Raw genomic sequence first — 22,692 nt, 5'->3', positions numbered from 1 at the left:
ATATATAACTGCTGAAAAAATGATGCACTTTATGTATCATTTAGGTCTTGGCTGATACTTCACAACCAGTAAATATATTTTTAATGATTTATCAGATTTTGGATAATATTTTGAGGTACTTGAAAGATGTTTATTAAAACTTTATAGTTTTTTCCTTCTGAAGGTTTAACCAGGCTCATACTGTGCTTGGTCTTATGACTGGTCAAAGTGGGAGGTATGTCACTGAAATATGAAGTTCTCTGTTTTTTTCATTTTTCATATTTAATTTGTATTAAAAATTTTAGTCATTTATTGGGAAAAGGTTGAACCTATCAGAAAGATTGGGATTTTCATCCTGTCAGTAGTTTTGATTATGAAAAGAAGCAGAAACACAGGTTTTGTCTGATGTTAAGACCTGTGCTGGAGGTCAGATGGAGATTTTCTTTCCTGTGCTGTTCCTATAGAGTAAGTACATTAAAGGCAAAAAAAAAAATTGGGTCAGCTATGAAAACAAACAAAAAAAAGATTTTTTCTTAAAATCTGGATTTCTACTACTTACATATGCAGTCATGCAAGTCGTTTGTTTTCAAAAATATTCAAAACTTTATATGAAAATAAGCAATAGATTTGCCCTTACAAGACAGATTCTCTATGCTCTGAAACTCTCAAGGATTTTTCCCCTTTTTCTGAGTAGGCAGGTAGGTGGCAATGCTATGGCAGTGTACAGAGATCTTAATAGAGGAAGTCTGTAGTTCCTTTGAAGCTTCCAGAGTTTTAGATGTTTTAAACATTTTATGACAATAATACTCTTTTCAACTTGCATACAAACTCTAGCATTTGAATAACTGCTTTGCAATCAGGTTGATACCACTTTAAAACAGACTTTAAAAAATAGATGAGCAATCTGTATTCAAAATCTAAGTGATGGAGAGGAGAAATTGCAAATTCCTTTAGTAATTTATGACTGATTATACTCAGAAAATGTATATTATAAATCAGCCTACAGTAATCTAAATTTAGGTTCTATCAACCGGACTTCTGTTTGCTCAAGTTAACAACCATAATTGTCTTTAAATATAGATTACTTTAGACTATGATTATCTTCAACCTAATGAAGATTTTAATACAATTCACTTTTTAAAAGTTTTTATTGCTTTTCCCAGATGTCTGGTCTTTACTGAAGTGTAGCCGTAGAAATTTTAAAATTTGATTCCTTATAGAAGACTAACCAACATACAGTAAGTGCTGTTTCACTAATGAAAAATTGTGTTGTTGATGAACATAGCAGCATTTTGTTCCAGCCTGTGCAGGCTGGAATTCTATGTCTGCATGAAAACCAGTAATACATTTATATTTCTGATACCTTCTTAGTTTTCAATGACTTTTCAAACATAAACTTTCAATGGTGTGGCACATACATTGCTAATTCCCCTAATGTACTTCAAATCACATAATCCAAATTACATTATTTGAATATGTGAATACTTTTAAATAATCATCTTTTTATGATCCTTAAGAATAGCAGATGCATTTTTATGAGATGTCCCTAGCTTTCCAATTTTTCTTTTTGCTGAATTGTTGTATATTGTCCACTATTCTACTAACTTATGCAAAAGAAGGAAACCCCTCCAAACATTTAAATCATAAACTTTTGATGAAGTCAAAGCTATTATTAAGCTTTTTTACTGCCCCAGGTTCCTCCTCCATAAACTGAAGTGACTGGCTGAATTTCTTTGTTATGTTCTCCACTTGCATTTCAGGTGTTCTGACTTCTGCTCTCAGACAATTCTTTTAAAGTCACTTCTGAATCTGTACCTACACTGTTTATTCCTTTCTCTCCCCTTTTCAAGAGTAAGGTTTTGATTTGTCAATGTTTTCTCCACACTTTCAGCATTTTCTCTACAGGGACAAAAATTCTACTCTTCTTCCTGAGGCAGATTCGTGCCAAGCAGTTGGAAGCATCATGTAAGTTGTGCGTGTCAAGTTTGGTCAGACTATTAATCTCTCAAAAGATGCATTTTGAAACAGTTCTCTTTTAATGTTTTTGATTTATTTGTACCATCTAGAAGCAGAAAAAAACATGACTGCTTTAGAAGTCTACACGGATACTTGAAAAATTGTCAAAGAAAAAATTCTTGCTCATTTACTCTATGTGCTTCACTCAGGGACATGTCTTCAGCTTTACAGCTTAGTAACATGGGAATAATGAACACGAATAATTTCAAATAAGCCAACCCTCTCAGCTCACCATGAGTTTCCTTCAAAGCTATGAGAAGAATTATTCTAGCCCTGAAGCCCCTGACTTATTGAGTTGCAATTATATTTTTTATTTGTATAAAGATTTTATCCATGTGATGTGAATATTCAGTGATATTTGTATTCCTGCAGATCATGTGTTTCTTCTTGCTCAGCCTTATTACTTAATTGTGTTGAACTTTACTTCCTCAAAAGGTATGCAGCAGCAGGAATATCCTGGGGCTATTCCAGGATAGCTGAACATGACGAAAGCTCTCTCTATACCATGCTGAAGAGATATTCCCTTGTTGTCTAGGTCTCTGATGTTTTAAGGAAAGAGGCAGAGTTTTCTTATATGTATCTGGGTCAGTAACTACACTTGTTTTCCCCAATGAGATTTGGTTTTCCAGTCACTTTACCTCCTACCATACACTATATTAAAGGCTGCTGTTTTCTTAGAGCAGCAACAGCCTCAATACTGAAGTCTCTTTATTGCCCTAAGAGGCAAAAAGAGGATGGAAGTAATCATGGGCTGATCAAAATGTAACATAACATGACTCAACAGATGCCAACTCAGTTTTTTAATCCTTAAAGTCATTATTCTATCTGTAAGGGCGGACAAAGAAGATAAGAACAGTAAATCCATGATAAAAAGATGGCAAATGGGACCTTATCAATGAAAGAAAATATAGTAGGCAATGCAATAGATCAAAGAATTCAGATAGGACTAAATACTCTTTCAAACTGGAATTTCACAGAATTTCTCATCTTTATCAGTATACACAAAATTCTTTCTTCAGCAAGACAAAGATTCTTTAAAAACATACATCAGGTAGCACCTGTGTACATTACATGGTTGTCAAGCCATGGAAAAAGTCATTAATGCATTTGGAACACAATTTCAGGGACATTTGATGTTGACACGATTTTTCATATTGTCATGGACAAGTTTGGGGATTCAGCTTGGAAAGTTAACACCTTGGAAAGGGACAGACAGTATCTATGGCTGCACTTACAATAGCTGTTGACTTTATCAGTGGTTCCCAATATTCAGAAGTAACTGCTCTGATTGTCTCAGCTGCCATTGTGCTCTGATTGTCATTGCTGACATGTATGAAAGATCCCATGATACACTGAAAAGAAGAAGCTGAAGAAAGTGACAGACAAGTTATATTTTTTCCCCTTAATCTTTCCATCCTTGTTTTACCTTTCCAATCCCCAATTCAGCACTCTGGCATCACTGACATCTCTCTGGCAGCACTCTGCCATCTCCTCCTGGGTACTTGCTGCACACCTTCCCCAAAACACATCTGCCTGCCACATTAGCCACTACTCTCTTTTTCTCCTCTGATATTTCTTCTGAGTCAAATTTACAGTTTTAGACCAAAGAAATATTAAGGATCATCTTTTCATATAGAGCCCTTCACGAGGTGGTGGTGATTTAACTTGTCAAGCTACACAAGCCACCAGTAAATAAGAATAATGAGATTTCCTCAAAGTTGCTTTATAGGTAATAAGTTTTCCCAGTGTTGTTGTCTTCAGGGATAGTATCCTGCCTTGATTCCTGTAATAGTGAAGGCTACAAGAAAGACCCCAGTGAAAAATGGAATGTCTGCTGCTCATTTTGTGAGAGGAAGCTTGGAGGCATCTCCAGAAGGTATGACTGTGGCTGGCTGCCTCGCCATGCAGAAAACCCACATGTGCACTGCAGCCTACTGCAATACTTTTCCTGACCATCCTCCTCAGCAGCGCCAAAGCAGGACAGCCTAAGATTCCAACCTTTTATTTCACAAAAGCTCTATCACCACACATTTTCCAGTGCCCAGTAGCAAGACAGAGCTTGTTACGATGGTTTCCCCTCACTCAGTCATTGCGTCCATGCAATGAAATGAGAAACCAGCCTATCAGCTAGATATTATCCTGAATCAAGCATCCTGAAGGATCAAGCATCCTATCATCTGGTTGTGCAGAGAAATGTATGCATGGAGACTGGTCATGTATCTGTAGGTAGGTACACGCAATCATATAGAAATAGCCTTAATCTGAATTTTGTTTATTTAGTGATGCAAGTTTTATAATTAGTTGTGATAGTTAATTTTAATTCTCATAAGTTATAATATTTATGGAATAAATAAAATATGCTAAGTATCAGTGCCTTTACTATAATCTAAATCAAAGTTACAATGAAAGGAAAACATTTAAGATTAGCTTAGAACTTAGAAGATTTATGTATGACGTTGTAGCTGAAAATAGGTATAGGAAACCTTCATCCCATTCTTACAGACAGGTAAGTAAACACATTTTTTTTGCATGTATTCCTCTAGCAACAGTTTTGTACCTGAGACAGAAATTGGATATGGGGATTACTTCAATTTTGCGTTAGAAAAATACCATCATATCTCTACATTTTCTATTCTCCTCTCTTATCTGACGTGCTTTTGAATTAAGTAGAGAATGCATTTATACCTTTTTTAAAACATTAAAAAAAGGGGTTAGGAAAGCAATGGTTATAATACTCTGAGGAGTCTATGAAATCCAGAAGCAGAATTTCAATGAATAAGAAAAAACCACAAAGTTCACTTTCATTTTATGCCACAAGTTCAAGTGTGGTAGTGAGAGGTCGTGAGGAGATATAAATCCCAAGGTTTACCCCACATATATTGGAAATTATATACTCAATATCATTTCTTATTTCTTATTTAGGGGAACCACAACTGCATAGAAAATGTAGTACCTGCCTACTGTTTAATGCAGCTGCTACCATAATCCCTTATATTTCAGAATAACAATTGCTTGGATGAAATCTATCCTTCAAAAAGCCTTTGAATGATATGAACAGGAGCAATATCAAAATTACTCAAATTTTTTTGTTTGTTAAGGTTTTTGCAGTTACTAATTAGCTAAGTTATTAATGAAGCATCCATGTATACAGTACTGGTAATTATATATTATAATATATCTGCCTATATATGTAATTTGTATCACGTCTGTGTAATATTGATATATTTTCTAGACTTGGATCTTAAAACTAAAGACGGTTTTAGAACCAGAAAACATCGCCACCCTCATATTTACAATGTGCATTCTGATCATGTTTCATTCTTTTTTTTTTGCCTCTGGACAAATCACAGATTTTCCTTGGGGTCAGCAGGGGTGAAAGCCAGGTTCTCTTCATAAAAGCATTCTTAGCAACATCCTGTGCCATTTTAATGAATTACTGTATCCTTGCAACAAAAAGCCCTCACAACTCAGCTACCGAGGCACAAATTTTTTTATTGTACACTATAACCAGGCTTGGACAGGAGAGATTGCAAGAATGCAGCTGGGTATAGAAAGAGCTCCTGGTTTACATAATAATGGTGACAGTAATTAATATGTTAAAAAGAGCTAGATTAATTATAATTTTCCTGTATATAAATAATTTTCTTTCATTGCTGCTATGGGAACAAAATTTATGATAATTTATTTTATTGAATGTGAAGCAGATGATTGATTTCTGTTGCAGAGATTTTAGCAGAGCTCTGTCCTGCCAAACTTTCTAGATTCAGCACATCCATTTCTTTTGAGCAAGACAAAATGAAGGAGATCTATACTGATTAATCCACAAGGACCAGAAACTGAGGTCAGTGATATAGCCATATATATCCCTCTGAAAAATAACAATGCTTCTCTCCAAATGAAGTCCAAACTTATCTGGTTTTGAATTGATATTCCTTCCCCCCTGCTCTCTCCCTGAAAACACAGTGTGTAAATGGCATTTTTCTTAGAGGAATGTCTTTTCACATCTTCTGACATGCTTTCCATTTATAAAGATTTTAAAGGCGTTCTGACGTGCTTTTTACTAGATTTTCTTAGAGCAGCAAATACTTCATGACCTGACCCACAGCACATTTTCACTTTGCCTCAGTCACCTGTTCCATAAGCTTATGTTGATACTGAAATTCCCCCATCTGATGCCATAGCAATTTAAAAAGTCAAAGAGGTGCTCGACTGGAAAGTCATGCATTTAGAAGCCAGTGAATTTTCAGGGCTGGAGTGTTGTAAATGCACAGCAGAGACACATGCAAGCTTCTCTTCCCCCCCTGCTAGCAAACTAGTTAATTCTAAAAGTTGTGATGTAGGAAAATACAATAACTGCCCTTAAAGTTCTGCTATCACTGGCTTCCTAATGCAAACCACATAAAAAAGTCCACCAGGGGAATGCATGTCAGCCTCATCAAATCAAAGATTACAGCTAGCCACTCATTAAGCCCTGAATAAAGGATGCTCTTCTGAGCTAAACTTATATTTGATCTTTATTTCTTTGTTGATATCATCAAGCAATCACTTTCTGAGGGTTTCCATAGTAACAAGTGAGCTTTTTTTTTTTTTTTTTTTTCATTTTAAAGCTCTTTCATGCATCTAACACAGAGAAACAGTGGGATAATTGGCATGGAATACTGTTCCTGCTTTCCTGGTATAATTCAAGCAAAGCAGGGTAAAGTAAAACATGGTTTTCAATGAAACTGGAGATTTATTTTCCCTCCTCTGTAAGAATATTAAAAAACTTTATAATTTACTTACATCTTTGGTTTCTGCGTTTGCTCTTGTACATAGTCATTCTGAAGAAATCCCACTTTCTAAGAAATAATTGCCTTGATCACAGACAAAAGAGATCGTGCTCCTGCTTTGCAGTGAGACAGTTGCTCACTGACAGAAGGTAACCAGCAATCTCTCGGAGAAAGGCAGGGTAATACCATTCTCCTAAAATCCAGGGGAGATGCTACTGGCTCTCACGATTTTCTCTATTACAAAGCTCAGAGGCAAAACATATTTATTTTCATACTTTTTTCAAATGTGTTTGATACCAGCTAATAAAATACAGAACACATACAGAATCCTGTAATCTAAGTGGGCTAATATGGTATGCAATGGTCTGAAATCAAGATTCCTTGAAAAAGCCCTGACATAAACAAAATTGTATAAATGACCTCATAAACTAATAAAAACTAACTTTTCATTGAGAGGCCTTAGAACTATGCATATGAGTATGTTAAAATATTTTGGGTTACATTTTCAAATTTCAATTACATTTTCAAATTACTATTAAAAGAAAATCAACACATGTTGATCAATTAAATCCTGACTGCAAGTCTGAGCTCATGAATAGATTATTAAGGAAATATATAAAATGAAATTAATTTTTTTCACGCCTATGTTTACTTCTGCATTACCTTTTAATGATTTAAATTGGGGAAAGCTATTTAAGTAACATTCTGCTGATGGCTCATTTTTATAGGTACTTCATTGCTCTCTAGTCTGTTGAATCACAAGGTCATGGGGATAAAGTGACATATATGTGGCATATCTGCATATATGTATATCACCATTTCAAAGAATCCAGATATCTTCCTAAAGGGAACAGAGGGAAGGGGACGAAAATTTTGCCATGTCAGGGAGCTGTGAATTAGTTTTTGCCATGATGGGTAGATGACATTCAAGAAGATGCCAGTGACAGTAATGGAGCTGAAAAGAAGTAGAAATTCCAGTTCATTCAGCAATAAATATTTCTTTAATAAAACTGCATGAAAGTATTTATTCACGTTTTAAGAAATTCATATTGTGAGCTGCCTGCCATCTTGATCCCAGATACCACAAACACAGAAGTGTCAAAGGAAAAAAATAAGTAGAGTGACTGAAATGTCTTGGAAACTGGTAATAGTACTCTTGTTCCTGCTTAAAATGCATATTTAGATAGCAGCTCTCTAAACTAGTCAAAGAAAAAAATTATCTTTGGCTTACATAAAAACCAATAACATCTGGTGTCTGTGGGTCATTCATGTTTCAGTCAAAGAGGAACGATTTGGTAGCATTTATCTAAAACATTGACCTACAGTTATTCTCCTAATGAAAACAATTAAAAGAAATTAAAAAGAATGTCTCTCTCAATGTGTCTACCCTAAATTTATATTTTTGCCATCATTTTTTCACCTCTCAGATATATCAGAGATATTTTTTATATCTCCAGTATAACCATGTTTAGCTTTGTGCACCATTTAATTATCATTTCAGTTGTTCAGTAGTCACATATCCTCATATTGACACACCTCTAGTTACTGAAGTGAAATCTTTATATTTTTCTATTAATCTAATTTCCTCCTTCTGTCAAAATCTGACCACATACTTCTTCATTTGCTTTGGATTTGTATCAGCAAAGCTGAGGATAAATTGTAGCCTGAAGAAAGTGAAAGCAATGGATAATTTTTTTAAATTTCTTTAGTATTTCCTCTACAGTTGTCTCAAAATGCCACACTTGAGATTATACCATATCTATTGTTGAGGTCAGCAGAAAGGTGGGATTTGCAAAACAAATCAAAAGTGACAGGAAGGAAAAAATTAGGATAATTTTTCATTGCTAAGCATAGCAGCAGACAAAGTATTTGCATCATACAGAAAGACCCTGCAGGCCTTATCTTCAAATAGCATTGTACAGTTCATGTCCATTGGAGTAAATATTTTTGCAGCAGTTTGTATGAACTGAGGATAATTCCACAGTTGTCCTGCTCTATTTTTCCTCTGAGTTAATTTGCAGCTGAATCAGGTCTGTGATCTGACTTAGACTACAGAGATCTATGGTCTCCTTCTAAATTTACTGCTTCATGTAGCAATCTTTTCTTTTCCTGCTCTGTTCTCTCATCTACCTGAAGGCTCTCAACCATATTATTCAGTTCAAATTTTCCTTCTTTCATTGATTTGGCAAGATGTCTTCAATTTTTTTCCTCAGCCCACATTAGATTGTAACGAATAACTCAGTTCTTTTCCTTACTATTAATTTCTATTTTTTTTCCATTTTTTTATCCTGTGTTTAACCTAGCCATACATTACTAACACTCCATGTTGTATTATGTATAGCACATACAACAACATGCATATTTTTTCCATTGGTCTTTCATGCATTATTCTATTACAACATGTATTTATATGGAAATATCTTGGTAGTGGTATAATATAAAAAATTAAACTAAATGGAAATTTCATGGGATAGGGATTAATTTATTTTAAATCAATGATCCCTGAAAGCACAACCTTTATTGGTTTTTCTTTGTGTTACTTGGAACTCTGATTCTTCAGTACAGTGAAAGACATTTGTTAAAAATAGCATAAATATAGTCTGCCTGGAGAATCATTGTAGGTCTCTTCCTGAAAGAATATTGCAAACAACCCCAAAATTTGAATGTGCTTGCTAGCTTTGAGTAGGCACAGCAACCTCTTGTTTTTCTGTGTTACTGTTTTCTGTTAGAAGAATTTAAAATTCACTTTCACGGTGTTACAGCTTGAAAATTTCAGAATCTGGCATATGGCTGGTTAAATGCAACCAGCTTAGAGGGGTGGGAAGAAATGAATGGAACCTATGAGCAACAAGAAGTCACCTGATCACATTAAGCTTATTACTTTTCTACAAAGATACATATTAAATGATTGAAACAGTTTAAAATATTATTTAAACAGTATGTTGGAATTAATTTGGTCAGTCATTGTTGCTGGTCGTAAAAGAGTTAATAATGTCCACATCTGCACATCCCATAACACGTCTTCTGTTTGTCTTCTCGCCACCCTACAGGTCCCAATAAGGAGCTTTTCTTTGAATACTGCCATAAATTTCTCAAACTCTCTTTTTTTAAGAAGAGGAAAAGAAAAAATATATTTAAAAAATATAACTGCTGACATGAATTTCACATACTACTCATCAATAAACACTTTGCCTGGGTGGTATGCTCAATTTTATTTTTAATGAGAAGATCTTAGACAAAAAAGGAGGGTGGAGAAAGCTTAAAGTCTATTCTGTCTTTCATTTTTTAATTCAATGCACTCAAAGAGTCTTCTTAGATAATAACCTTTTATAGCTTCCTCTACAGTTAATTTTATGATGTCATCTAAGAAAATATTACATCTATGAATATGAATTAATTTTTTCTTTAAATAAACGATATGTGTAAGGATCAACATTTAACCTCCTCCAAGTAATAACCACTACTTGATAAAATTATTGATGTATTAAAATCTTGTATGTGCAGTTAAATAATACTGTTAAATAATACTGTTAAATATTTATACAGCTATCTGAAAATATTGCTTTTTAACATGGTGTAATATTAGATAAATAAAATTCCCTTTAGCAAGAAATGTCACTTAGCTAATAAGGCAAATTTATGATAAGATATTCTGTTTATGATGTAATGAGGACAGAGCTTAAAATATTGGCCAAACCAACCCTGCCTAACACAGGTAAAATACTGCAAAAGCTGTGGCAAGTTGGATGAGAAAGAGCAAGATTTGTACATCTTATGCCTACAACTGTAAGTTAGAATCAAGGAGTTACATAAATGTTTTTCAAGACACAACAAACCTGTCTAGCATTCCTGAAACATATCAGGAATAAAGACCAGTGACAGTGCCAAAGAAGGAAAAGGTTTATTAATAGTCTAGCTGTAGATTAAAGGGCTCAATTCCACTGCCTAAACATTCACGTCTAGCACTACTTTGATGATTTATGGCATCTGAGATATTCACACAGTGCCAGGAAATATGGCACAGCACCTACAACCTTCTGGAGCACCCTGCCGAAGCCAAGACCATGTTATGTGTCTCTAGGCAAATATCTAGGCAAGGGAACCCTGCCCAAAGACTTTATATTCAATACCTCTCTCTGGTGACTGCCATTATTTTCTAGCATTTTTATATTTAGGGTCATTGTTTCTAAGTGTTCCCAACTTTAACCTTCAGGTCTTGACCCTGCAAGACTGAGTGCAGGAGGAATTATATGGAGAGAGAAAATGATGTGTGACTGAATTCGTAAATATTCTCAAAGAGGCCACCATTTGTTAGTACACAACCCACAGCTCTGTGTATTAAGAACTTGTGTGGATAAAAGAGAAATAATGTATCATATTACTTTCAAATCAGCAATACTTCCCTTTACTAAGGACAGAATGCAGTTAAAGTGTTTCATGTCTTCCATTATTTCTGTTGGTTTTTACTCTGCCCAAGTGTTTGTATTCAGGAGAATATACAGTTTGCAAGATTTCATGAAAACTTCATGTATTCATCAAATGCTGCATTAGAATAAAATTTGCTACATTCACAGCACTTCCATCATCTAGTAATTTAGAAAAAAAACCAGAAGAATTTTTTTCTGGAGCTGTTTGATTTTAAGAAAACTATTTGGCTGCTTCTTTATTATCTTCTACGTTTCTGCTGACCTGTTTTACTTTTCTTCAGCACTATCAGACAGTAATGACACTTCACCACAAAAGATCTTTTTTAGATAGCAGGAGAAAGCCCCTATGGTACTGGTCCTACTTTCACCGTAGGTAATTTTCTCTTATTCAATGAAGCTTTTTCACTAGAATTTCATTTGTCTCATTGTTATAGTAGCATTTATATTTGGTCTTTAAGGAATTCACTGTCAAGCTTCCCTCATTAGTTTGTCCTCTTTTTATCAGATGTCACTACAAGAATTTAACAATATGATCACAGCGGAGTTAAACAAAGCCTGACACCTTTCTCAGGTAGGAGCCCATACTGGCTCTTCCTCATGGCCCTTGCCCAGTTCCCAGCATGTTCTCATTCCTCCAACACTAGAAATACATTTGGATATTTTTCTGTGACTAATAATTTCCAAAGTTTAATGTGCTACTTCCTACAAATATAAGATTGGGATAAATGTGCTTGTCTAAAAGTAAAATTGATACCTATTATTAAAGAGAGGAATTTCAAAAAATGAAAAAAAAGTTAGGGGAAAAAACCCTAAATCAACCAAGTAGAGGTACTTTATAACTGTCCTTGAATACATGAAAATTAGACAGACAAAAAGCCATGAATAAGCCATTGTCTCTGCCTCAATGTTAACAGTCATGGACATACACTGTAGCGACAGAGATTTAAATCAGTTTTTTGGAAACCAGTTTTTTTACTGGCAAGCATAAGAAGGCTTGCTAAAGGATTTATAACAGGTTAGGTATCTCAGAGGAGCCTTCCTAGGAGATGGATAAGATGACATCATGTAGTTTTTTCCCAAGTCTTATTTGTGATCGCTTTTGCCCAAATTAAATATCAATTGTCATAAGATTCAGCAGTGGCTGAGACTTGGTCCATGTTAGTCCTTCAGCCTCCCTAATATTAATGGAATATTTCAGGCAGGGGGAGACTGGTATGTCATGGGGTACTTAACACCAGCAACTGTGAAGCATTTAATGTCCTGTACCTATTTTTAAGGAATCCTGAAAAATGAACTTCTGCTCTTGACAGTGGACCAGCTTTTTCAACTGGGAATGAATGAGATCACCAGTGTTTGAACCCTGTTCTGTACCTTTTGAGCTACAGGCTCTGGTCTGATAACTCAGGAACCTATAGATACACATTAAGAACACCTTTCAGAATTACACTGTGTCTTCAATCACATTTGAGTAACTTCCACAAATTCAGAGCAGCTACAATATATGTATGTCCTATAAGCCTGAACCTTCACTTTACAATTCGGAACGATGGTTTCGCACCAAGAGTTGCGCCACAGCATTCTCACCAGTTCCAAAGATTGACAGGGGCTCTAGAGCTTGATACTTTCACAGCTTTAACTTCCTCCTTATTGTCCACACTGTCTTATATAACCCTTAAGTGAAACTTGGCCAATTCTATTATGTCCTCTATTCCAAAAGCAAGTAATACAGTTCTGAATGCATGATAGTTCTTCCTTTTCTCAAAAAAGTACTGTACACAGTAAGTACAGGTCCCCTTAAACTGGTAGAGATAACATCAAGCTTTCTGTTCCTTCATCTGAGGAATATTTAGCAGTTAGTTTAAACCAGGTATAATAAGATATTCCTCTCTAAAATGTCTGAAAAAATAAATTAAACTTCAGGTTTAGAATTAAATATTCTATATGGTAGTTTCTACAGTGGAAAAACATCTTCCCTTCTGCTTTGGCAAGTGGAAAAGATGAATCAAAGAAAAGATTGAATCTCAGATGAATGGCATTCTAACTCCTTTCACTTGCTTTACACGTTCCTTAGATCCAAGTGCGTTCCTCCCATCTTAGATTAGTTTCTTTCCTAATCCATCTCAGTTCTTGATAGGTTTGTTCTTGGCCAGTTTCCTTTTGGTTTTGAGCACTTTTAATGTTTTGTTTTGTTTTTCCTAAGTCCTACCTTCTTTTCATCTTGGCTTTAAATTTATTTTATCCAGGTTTTAACTAGCCCTGACAAGTTTTAGTTTTCTCTTCTAAATGCTTTGCTTGCTAGTTTGGCTGGGACTTTCATCATTTTGTATTTGATCTTGATGAGATCTTGATCTTGACCAGAAACAATACTTAATTACTTTCATGCTATTTCTAAGCCTCTGTTTAACAGTTGAGACAGTCTCAAGAGGTGGTCTACTTCAATTTTCACAGATTATGGACTAAGCACACCTCCTTTCCATTAAAAAAATTAATTTGTGTTCCAGATTTTTGTCTGAATATAAAACAATTGCACACAAAACTATATATTTTTCAGAATTTACATTACTATAATAAAGAATGCAAATGGTGTATAAAGAGGTGGTGTCAATTTTTCTAATCATTAAACTACGTCTTAGCAATTTGATTTATGAGCATAATACTAATAAACCCTCCCTATATTTTACCTCATCCTTCAAATTATCATAACATTTAATATATTGCACAACATGCCAAAGTTAGAGGTCATGAAATTTCCTAAGTAGAGGACAAACATAGCCGTGTAATTGGAAATATATTCATTAAATACCAAATTTTAGAAAAATGCCTATAAGATATTAGAGAAAAATTTTTATCAATTATGAATTGACAATTAAAATTTTTATCAATTTGATTACAAACACACTAAGAATATAATTAGGTCTTTGAAACAATCTTAATGTGTCTAGAATTAACATTCAAAATATCAGACTTTTTGGTCACTTGGTAATACTTTTAATTGTTGTGGAAAACTGTCAGAAAGACACTAAGTATTAGAAGTTTTTCTTCCTTGTCGTTAAATCTGAAATAAGTCATGGTGCCTGTAACAGGCACCAGTTTCTATCATCTCAGAGCTGATAAATCTTCAGGATACTGCAAGTATAGAACAGTAGACAAATGCCAGATGTGGGGCCAAAGCATCTGTACTGAAATTAAAAAAAATATTTAGGCTTTTAACAGACTACCAACTGCTTAATTGTATAACAAGAGCTTAACTGTGGATTTAACACAAAACGTTCATACATTTATTTCTAGAGAAATAAAGTGCTGAATATTGGTGAGTTTCCATGAGAAATTTAAGAAAGCTGTTACTATCAATCTGTCTGGATTCTGCTTGTTACAAAATCATTCCACCTCAATATAGAGAGTTGTTTTTAATGGCAATTATACCCACTGTGTCATATTCTCCAAACAGATGATATCTATTTCAATTTGATTGGAGTGCCATGCAATTAAGTGCTGCCTTGTTTTCCTTTTCACATTGGTTTTAGTTATCACACTGATGAAACACTTCACCATGCTACATTCAATGGGACACACTTTCAGAACAGAATCCACTCTCGCATAACCCAAGAACATTTAAAAAATACAGCTCAACTTCATGTACCTTTACTCTGTTCAAGCACTCAGAAGTACTTGAATACTTCAAACAAGTTTTTTCAGGCATAACCATTTGAATAAACTGTTTGCTATCATCACCACTGCACTATGAGATCCTATTTTAAAGTTTTTATATGTTTATTGAAACAGATTTAACTCACATTCAAAATGCATTTTCAGTTCTTCATTGTGGTGAATGTTGTCTCCCTCTGTGTCCAAAACAGAGCAGGGAGAGCTTGAGAAAGATGCTCCTGTGAATAAACAAGGCCCTTAAAATGTCAATTTAGGGCTCACAGCAATGCAAACTGATGATGTTTTATGGCACAGCCAATGAACAGTTGCTGCTTCAACCTCTCCTTTCAGACTAATGCTTTTTTAACAGCAATCAAGAGAAAGCTGAAAATGTTCTGTTTTCTTTTCTCATTGTACGGGATCTTTCTTTTTCAGTGTGGGGGACTCAGGACAATTTTAGTCATAATCAATCAGTGCAATTGCTGTCTTGCAGAGGGCGAATAAGGCCTTTAAAAGAGATGAAAAGTAGAAGATTGATTTTTGGAGTGATGGAAAAAGCTGTATTGTAGCAATTCACCACCAGACCATGCTAAAGGATGCACTATTGGCACACATACAACAACATCCTTTGAATTACAGGGAATTGCAAAATACCAGAATGACTCCAACTTCTCAACTGCTCAAACATTTTGTTGTGTTTTTTTAAGGGTTCATGTGCATGTGTCTGTGTGGGGTGGCAGTGTGGGGAAAGGGTAACAAGGAATTGTTGAATTAAAATTATTAATGCATTTGATTTAATGTCTTCATTAGATTGGAGGACGGCAGGGGAGGAGACAGCTTTTCCAGAGTCTAAATTAGACTGCATGTCTTTGGTGGGATTATGTACATTCTGAGTGTGTTGAATTCATAGGTTCAGATTTTAGAATATGCCAGCTATATGTCAATTTCTCTAAACACTACAACTGGTTCAAAGACAATTTCTGAGACAATTGTATCCTACATGGAAACATGATTTTTTCCACTATGCTCACAGCAAGCCAAAATATTGGGTTTTGTTTTAAATTTAAATCAAGACTGGCACTATAACATGATAGTGCTATGTAGCATTTAATAGTCTTTCACTGAAATGCTTTAACTATGTTCACCTGTTTTTGGTAAGTATATCAAACACTTGAAACACATTTTGCATTTAAAAAAAAAAATCTGGTTAATGTCTACAACCCCAAAATTTTACAGAAATTAAAAAAAAAAATCATGGTTAGTTGTAAAGGGCATCAGAATATGCCTTTGCATAATAAGGTACTGCCAGATCAAACATTGTCTTGTAAGGAATGTTTCAAAATCACAAAAAGAGGAAATTGGAAAGACTACTACTTCTCACCTTGAGGTTTTGCTACTAAATATCAGATTATATTGTGAATTAACTGAAAATGCACATAGCAACTCTGTTCAATGTTCAAATCCACAAAACAGAATTGTGTTCTCAATGAACTGAAAACTAATTAAAAAGAGATGTCTATACAGTAGAGGAGATAAAGAATGCTTTTATCCCCTTGTGGACTTAGCAGGAAAAATGCTTTCTCATCCAGGTAAAGAGTTAAGAAGCTATGTAAAAATGTGAAGCTAAGGTATCCAAGATGTTTTATTAAACTCTACTCTAAAATCATAGGCGATGATGAATTTAGGTGACAAGTCTTCTATTCCCTGTTCTATAGCACCTTGGAAAGGTAAAACCATTCTTGATGGTATGAGAATAACAGCTTCTGCAGATAGTCTGTTCAGAGAAGATACCAAAACTATAGGGATATGTAGAGTAATTTTTGACAAATCTGTCCACAGATCACTATCATTCTTGAAATTTTTTGTTCTTGGTTCAGCTATACCAGATGAAATATGCTGATATTTTTAAATGAAGTTTAACTTTTACAGATAAGAAAAAAATCCCTTTGTGGTGCTGCAGCAAAATAAGAGAGGGATTTAAGAAAGGCAGTGTTACTACTCACCTTTAATCTCTCAACTGAAGTTCCTGCTCATGTCTTAGCATATAAAAGGTGTAGTGGATTATTTTGAAACTAATATTCATAGGATTCAGTTTAACTGATGTTGCACTGGGCATGTAGGTCACTTCTACCATTACTGAAAGAGTAAGGTGAGTTTAGAAGCTTGCACAAGGTTGGGCATGAGTGTTATCTATATCGACATCTAAACAATAAAGGTAAGAAAAGTTCAAAGTCCTTTCAAAAAGTGTTTCCTCCCTCCTGCAGCACAAGAATTTATAGAAAGGAGAATTACAATTAGAATACCTTAAAATGAGAAGCTTTGCTGTGAAGTATGACAGGAATATTAAACTTTGTGGGATGCTAATTAATATCAGACAAAACATTAATCCACCAGGGTTTTTGGCACACAATAAACAAAATGCTATGAATTTTACCACATTTTACACTAAGTCCACACCTCTCATTTAGGGCCACTTACACATTATTGTTTGGAATGTAGACCCCAACCAGTCCAGATTAAATTTACTTTACCAGTACAATGCAATTTTGCAATCTTATAAATCCAATATCTGGATTATTCCACTAACAAAATTAAAGTGATGAGTCCAAATTGTTATTTATTGTGAAGGAATGCTATACTTATGACCCAAATATTTTAAAATATGAGGTTTGAAGAATAAACATCCTGTTGTACTTGGAATCAAATGCTATTAAAAAGAGAAAATGAGAATATTTTGATTTGATTTTCTTATTGACACTGAACTTTGACCCAGTCACATTTGCTAGTGGTTTGACATTTTCACTGTGGTTTTACTGGCTTCATATGAGTGAAGGATTTGGCAGTGTTAGATTTACTGTTGAACTTGATGAAGTTGAAGGTCTTTTTCAAACTAAATGATTCTGTGATTCTATGGTTCTATGAATAAATGAAAAAAGAGTTATGCTTTTATATTTTCCCAGGAAGCAAGCAGACTGATTGAACCCGACGAGGATTCATAGGTGCTTGCAAAAGGCAAAACAGAAAAAAACAAAATCATGTCAAGCTTATGATGAAATCAACTTGTTCCAACTTTAATGTAAAACACACACAATGAAAATTATGATTGACATTTTCAGCAACTTCCAGTAAACATAAAAATAAAACCATGTGGAAAACTGAGGTAGGTTTAACTGATACAAAATTATTGCAGAAAGCATTGCACTTTCTCTGAGCTGTACTGTGAGGAGAGTTTTCTCTTTTGAGAGTTTTGGATGGCTTCTGTCAACACTACAGCTGAATATTTTGAACAGCAATCAAAATACACCAGATTTGACCAAATGGGAAGAGAAGGTGTTGGAAATCAATGCACCGGATGGAAGGGTCCGGTGTAGAAATATAGTCTTGCCAAGAGGAATTTTGACAAATTTTCTAAGTTATATACCCCCCCTGTAGAACAGTGCCACAAACCCCACAATGTTCTGACAGCAGCAGAACATGTGATGATTCTTATTAAAGAGATTAAGATTTTTAAAAAGACTAGCAATACACAGGTATATTCAGCAATTCTCATTCAGGCTAATAAATGTTAGTGAAATACTTTTTCAAATGTTAATAGAAGCATTGCTTCTGAATAATATTAAATTAATAACCTTTAAAAGACCTGACTTCAGGGAAGGGGAAATAGGATTATGCGTCTCATAATTTATCATGCAGAAAACATACAGTGAGGTTCAAGAATGCAGTATTTTTTATCACTGAGTTCAATGTGAAGAAAATAATAAAATTTTCAGCTGTTGTAAATTAGAGGCTATTATATGACTTAGTTGCCTGCATTCATGGATGACTGAGTTTCATGATGTCAGAAGTTCTATGTTATGCAAAGTAAATCCAGTGAAATCATCAAGATTATTTTAATTTAAATTAACTAAACATTTGGCTCACAATTCTTAATTTTCCAATTCAGTGAACTTAATAGCCTAATCTTTCCAATAGAAGTAGGAATTTTATCTGTAAATGCTATCTCTGGCTGACATATGACTAATCATGCCATTTCACTGCCCAATTTTTTCTCTTTTGGTATGATCATCTTGCTGGAAGTAGTCTTGAAATTTTTAGTGGCCTCAACATTTCTAAGGATGACTGAACTAGAATATACTAATGTGCAGGCCTTCAGAAAAATGCTGAAAATAAATTTAAACAAAGAAGCTTCTAGGAGTTTACCTAGCAATTGCACCTAAAAAGTGATGTGCCTTTAAATCACCATCTAGAATCTGTCCTGAGGTACTAACAAATATAGGGCATCATGTGTCAAGCAAAATAAAATACTGCAAAGGAAAGCAGAATTAACTTGTCCTAATAAGAAATACATTTTTTAAAGTTCAGTTTACAATGCAGGCATATTTTCTTGCAATCTAAAGTTATAGAAAATTAAAATAATGGCTTTAGCATTTGAAAATAAGTCACACATATTGAAACTTCATTATTACAGCTTATTATATACTGAGATTGCTCCATTCCATCAGAACAAAATTATCATTGCATTTTAAAGGCTTGCCTCACTAGAAGTCTTGGCAGCATTTCATAACAATCCAATTAAAAAATTTAAAACAAATACATGAATTTGTCTACAATGGAACCACTAAAAATAAAAAAATTCTGACAAGCTGAACAGATTAATCATTCAATCTCTTCTAGTAAATGTTAAGTAATTTAAACAAATGGACAGTTTATTATTTAAAAATTATCTTTATTTTTATAACAAAGTTAGTTGTAACAGACAAATGTTAGAACCAGATGCTACATAAAAAAATACTTGCTTCTTCCAATCTCCAAGCTTCCCTTTCAAATTTGAGTCTACATATCAGTAGGACCTAATCTGTAAAAAACTGGAAGACACAGAGAGGTAGCCTATGCTAAACTATCCTGTGTGTAACTGCTCTGTATAATTTAGACAAAGAAACTAGAAGAACATAGGTGGGATAGCCCCATTTATTATAAAGTGATCTTTGTGAGTGAATGAACAAATTCCTTCATACAATTGGATGTAGGATTCAAAAGGTGATTCAACATTTATATGAAAAATGGGACTGTGTTTGAAATGCAGACATGAATTGCAAATTAAAACTCAGCCATGACCAAGATGATAATGTTCTTTCCTTAAATTTTAAGTTCTTTACATTGACAGATTGCAGACCATTATAGAGACTTATCACCAACATATTCATAATTTCCTATCCAAATGAGCAATTAATTGCGCTCCAGTGAGCCTCAAAATCTGGAATATGAGAAATCTGTGCTCTGATCATGCTAATAGCAACCTGAGACAAATCAACCGAAAGGAAAGTAAGGATGAAAGCTCATTTTCCTCCAAATAATAGGCTGCTGACCATTGGCTATTTTGTTTGGACTTGATTTATAATGTATTTTTTAAGCTGTAGCTTATGTCCTGTTGTACAAAACATGCATTTTCAACAATAAGTGCTCTGCAGCAGATTCTTTTCCACTGTATTTGGCCCCTCGTCCCAGAGATGATATATTGTGCTCATTCTTCTGCAAGTTGAGTCTGCTTTTCAACTCTAACACCAAAGAAATGTCTTGCTTCTTCTACATTAAGGTGTCATGTCTATCCATTACACAAATTTGCCAGAATGGGCAAGATAGATGGGACCATTTGTGTTCAGTAAGTGAGTTTATTTTTCCCAGTTCATACATGGAACTGTCATTCATATCCATGCTTATTTTCTCAGAGAGTAGATTTCACTCATTTCCCATATAATTTTCAATATTCTCTTTTTACCCTCCACTTATTTCTATTATCAAAGTAAAAGTTGATAAAAAAGGCTATTTTATCAGTTTGGTCATTGTAGAAAATTTGTCTTACATAAATTTAAGTATTTGTCTGGTAACTGCACAGCAAATTTGACCTTTTTTCTTTTTTCTTTTCCTCTCAGTAATGGTGCAAATATTTATCTTTCCTTATAAATGTCATGTTTTGAAGATTATAGTTTTCAATAAGAAATTCCTAGTCCATCCTGTACTTTTAATGTTACCGATCACTAGCTGCCTTTTGCTCCTTTCCTGTGTAAGAATTTTGACTGGGAAAGAATTCCATGTAGCCAAATATGTAAAACTTGAATCTCTTGTAACACATTTCCTCAATTTTCTATAGGCCATTACAAAAAAACCCAAAAAAACCAAAACCAAACAAACCAACAAAAACAACACCCTTACACTCCCAAACCATAAGTTTTCTCCAAGGTGGGAAATCTTCATGGAGGGGGATTTCCACATGCATATTTAATATGCCTAAAGAATCAAAACAACATGTTTGAGAAAAGGCTATATAACAGTAATCTCAAGAACCAGATGTTAACATTTAAGCATGAAACCCTGTGCTGGCTTTGACTGGGATAGAGTTAACTGTCTATATAACAGAAAAGAGCTGTTTTCAGCACAAACACAGGTAAAGAGATGCTTTAGCTGTGACTGAGCAGGGCTTGCACAGTGATCAGGCCTATTTTTTGCTTCTCACACCACCTCAGCAGCGAGTGGACTGGGGATGCATGAGGAACTGGGAGGGGACAGCTGGCCCCAATGGGCCAATAGGATAATCCATACCATATGGAATCAAGCTCTGGGGAATCAGAGAAACTATGCAAGTGCAACAGGTGGACCAATGACCTTAGAGGTCTTTGAAAGCTTCTATGGCTCTATAAAAGGAAAACTGTTGAACATGATGAGAAAGGGAAGAACACCAGTATTCTGGAAAAGACGGAATGAGACAGAACATCTAGTTTTGTTATCAAAGTTTTAGTTGAATTTCTCCAAAACCACATGACACACGGCATTTTCTCTTTTGGTTCAGGTCAACATGGACTATTGCTTTGAGAAAACTTATTTCAGTCAATTGTAAGTCATTGCTGCCTGCATAACTACCTACTTTATTTATAACACAAATAAAGTGTTGTCTTCCTTGTCCTTCCTCCCTTACTTTCTTTTGCTTACCCTCTCTGAGCCCCTGAAGATGGAAGGACTCACAGTTTCTGCATGTCGGAGTCAGATGTCTCAGAGGACCAACACATTACATGAAGTCCAGGCTTGAGGGTGCTCAAAAAAATAACAAACAGCAGGCAAGTATCTCCAAGGAAATCAATCCAGGTTTCAGGTAATTATGCAGGTTCCTCACCCAGACTTTCTAAATCTCTCCCTCTGACACTTGTAGATTTGTTAAATAATAGTAAGACTCTCCAGAAATAATTTTTCCTTCTTTTTCTTGCCTCCCACCTCATCAAAGACCCTCTCTTTTTTTAAAGGAAGTGTCTGTATTTCCCAAAGTGCACTTCAGTAGATCAAAATGTGTCAAAACAGTTTGCTTTTGCAACCTGCCTGAACTGCATGTATGGAAAAGAGATCATGGGGCTGCATCAGTGACTTTTACACGGGTGGTGGCACAGACTTAGTACAAGGATTTATAATACAAGGCAGAGGGCGTGACCTTAGTTATGGCGCTTTGATCTAAGGAAAAACTTAAAAATGATAAAATATTTAAATCTCTGGACCTTGTTAGAGGACCAGTTCAGTCTCACAGCTTTGTCTCCAGTGCCATCTGCTGACACGAGCTTCCATTGCAACTCCCGAAGAAAAAGGTTCCTCCAGAAGCGAATTCTGCTGAGTTTTGTGCCTGTGGTAGTTGGTGTTACCAGAAATTTCTTTTTGAAGGGATTAATTTCACTTACTTTTAAGATGTTGTGTTGCTCTTTGTGGGAATGTGGAAGTTTTCAGTAGAGCTACGTGTTTGTTTTGCCATCACACGGTACAAATGAAGATGTTTTTCTGATTCTCAGTGCATTCAAATGAGGAAAAAGAGGAACTATGCG

At 34.8% G+C, this 22,692-nt stretch overlaps 1 protein-coding gene and 1 long non-coding RNA gene across 11 annotated transcripts in view; one reads left to right on the top strand and one right to left on the bottom strand.

Annotated features, from left to right (window-relative positions):
- RALYL (RALY RNA binding protein like) overlaps positions 1-22,692 on the bottom strand; it is a 387,237-nt gene that overhangs the window by 106,229 nt on the left and 258,316 nt on the right. The window contains exon 1 of one of the 10 annotated variants that reach the window (XM_010405038.4): positions 6,778-6,919. The exons of the other annotated variants lie outside the window; for them this stretch is intronic. Coding sequence (XP_010403340.1) covers positions 6,778-6,814 — 37 coding nt within the window. The 5' untranslated portion in view covers positions 6,815-6,919. Of the gene's footprint in view, positions 1-6,777; positions 6,920-22,692 lie in introns of those variants that run through there. 10 annotated transcript variants of the gene reach the window in all.
- On the top strand, positions 4,005-21,940 carry LOC104692781. Its single transcript, XR_002046735.3, has 4 exons — positions 4,005-4,221; positions 5,720-5,836; positions 17,797-17,996; positions 21,831-21,940. It is a non-coding gene; the product is annotated as an uncharacterized LOC104692781 (long non-coding RNA).

The sequence above is a fragment of the Corvus cornix genome, chromosome 2, assembly GCF_000738735.6.
Source record: "Corvus cornix cornix isolate S_Up_H32 chromosome 2, ASM73873v5, whole genome shotgun sequence".
Classification (NCBI taxonomy): domain Eukaryota; kingdom Metazoa; phylum Chordata; class Aves; order Passeriformes; family Corvidae; genus Corvus; species Corvus cornix.
Note: the sequence above shows the minus strand (reverse complement) of the source record. Positions and strands in the feature narration are given on the sequence as shown.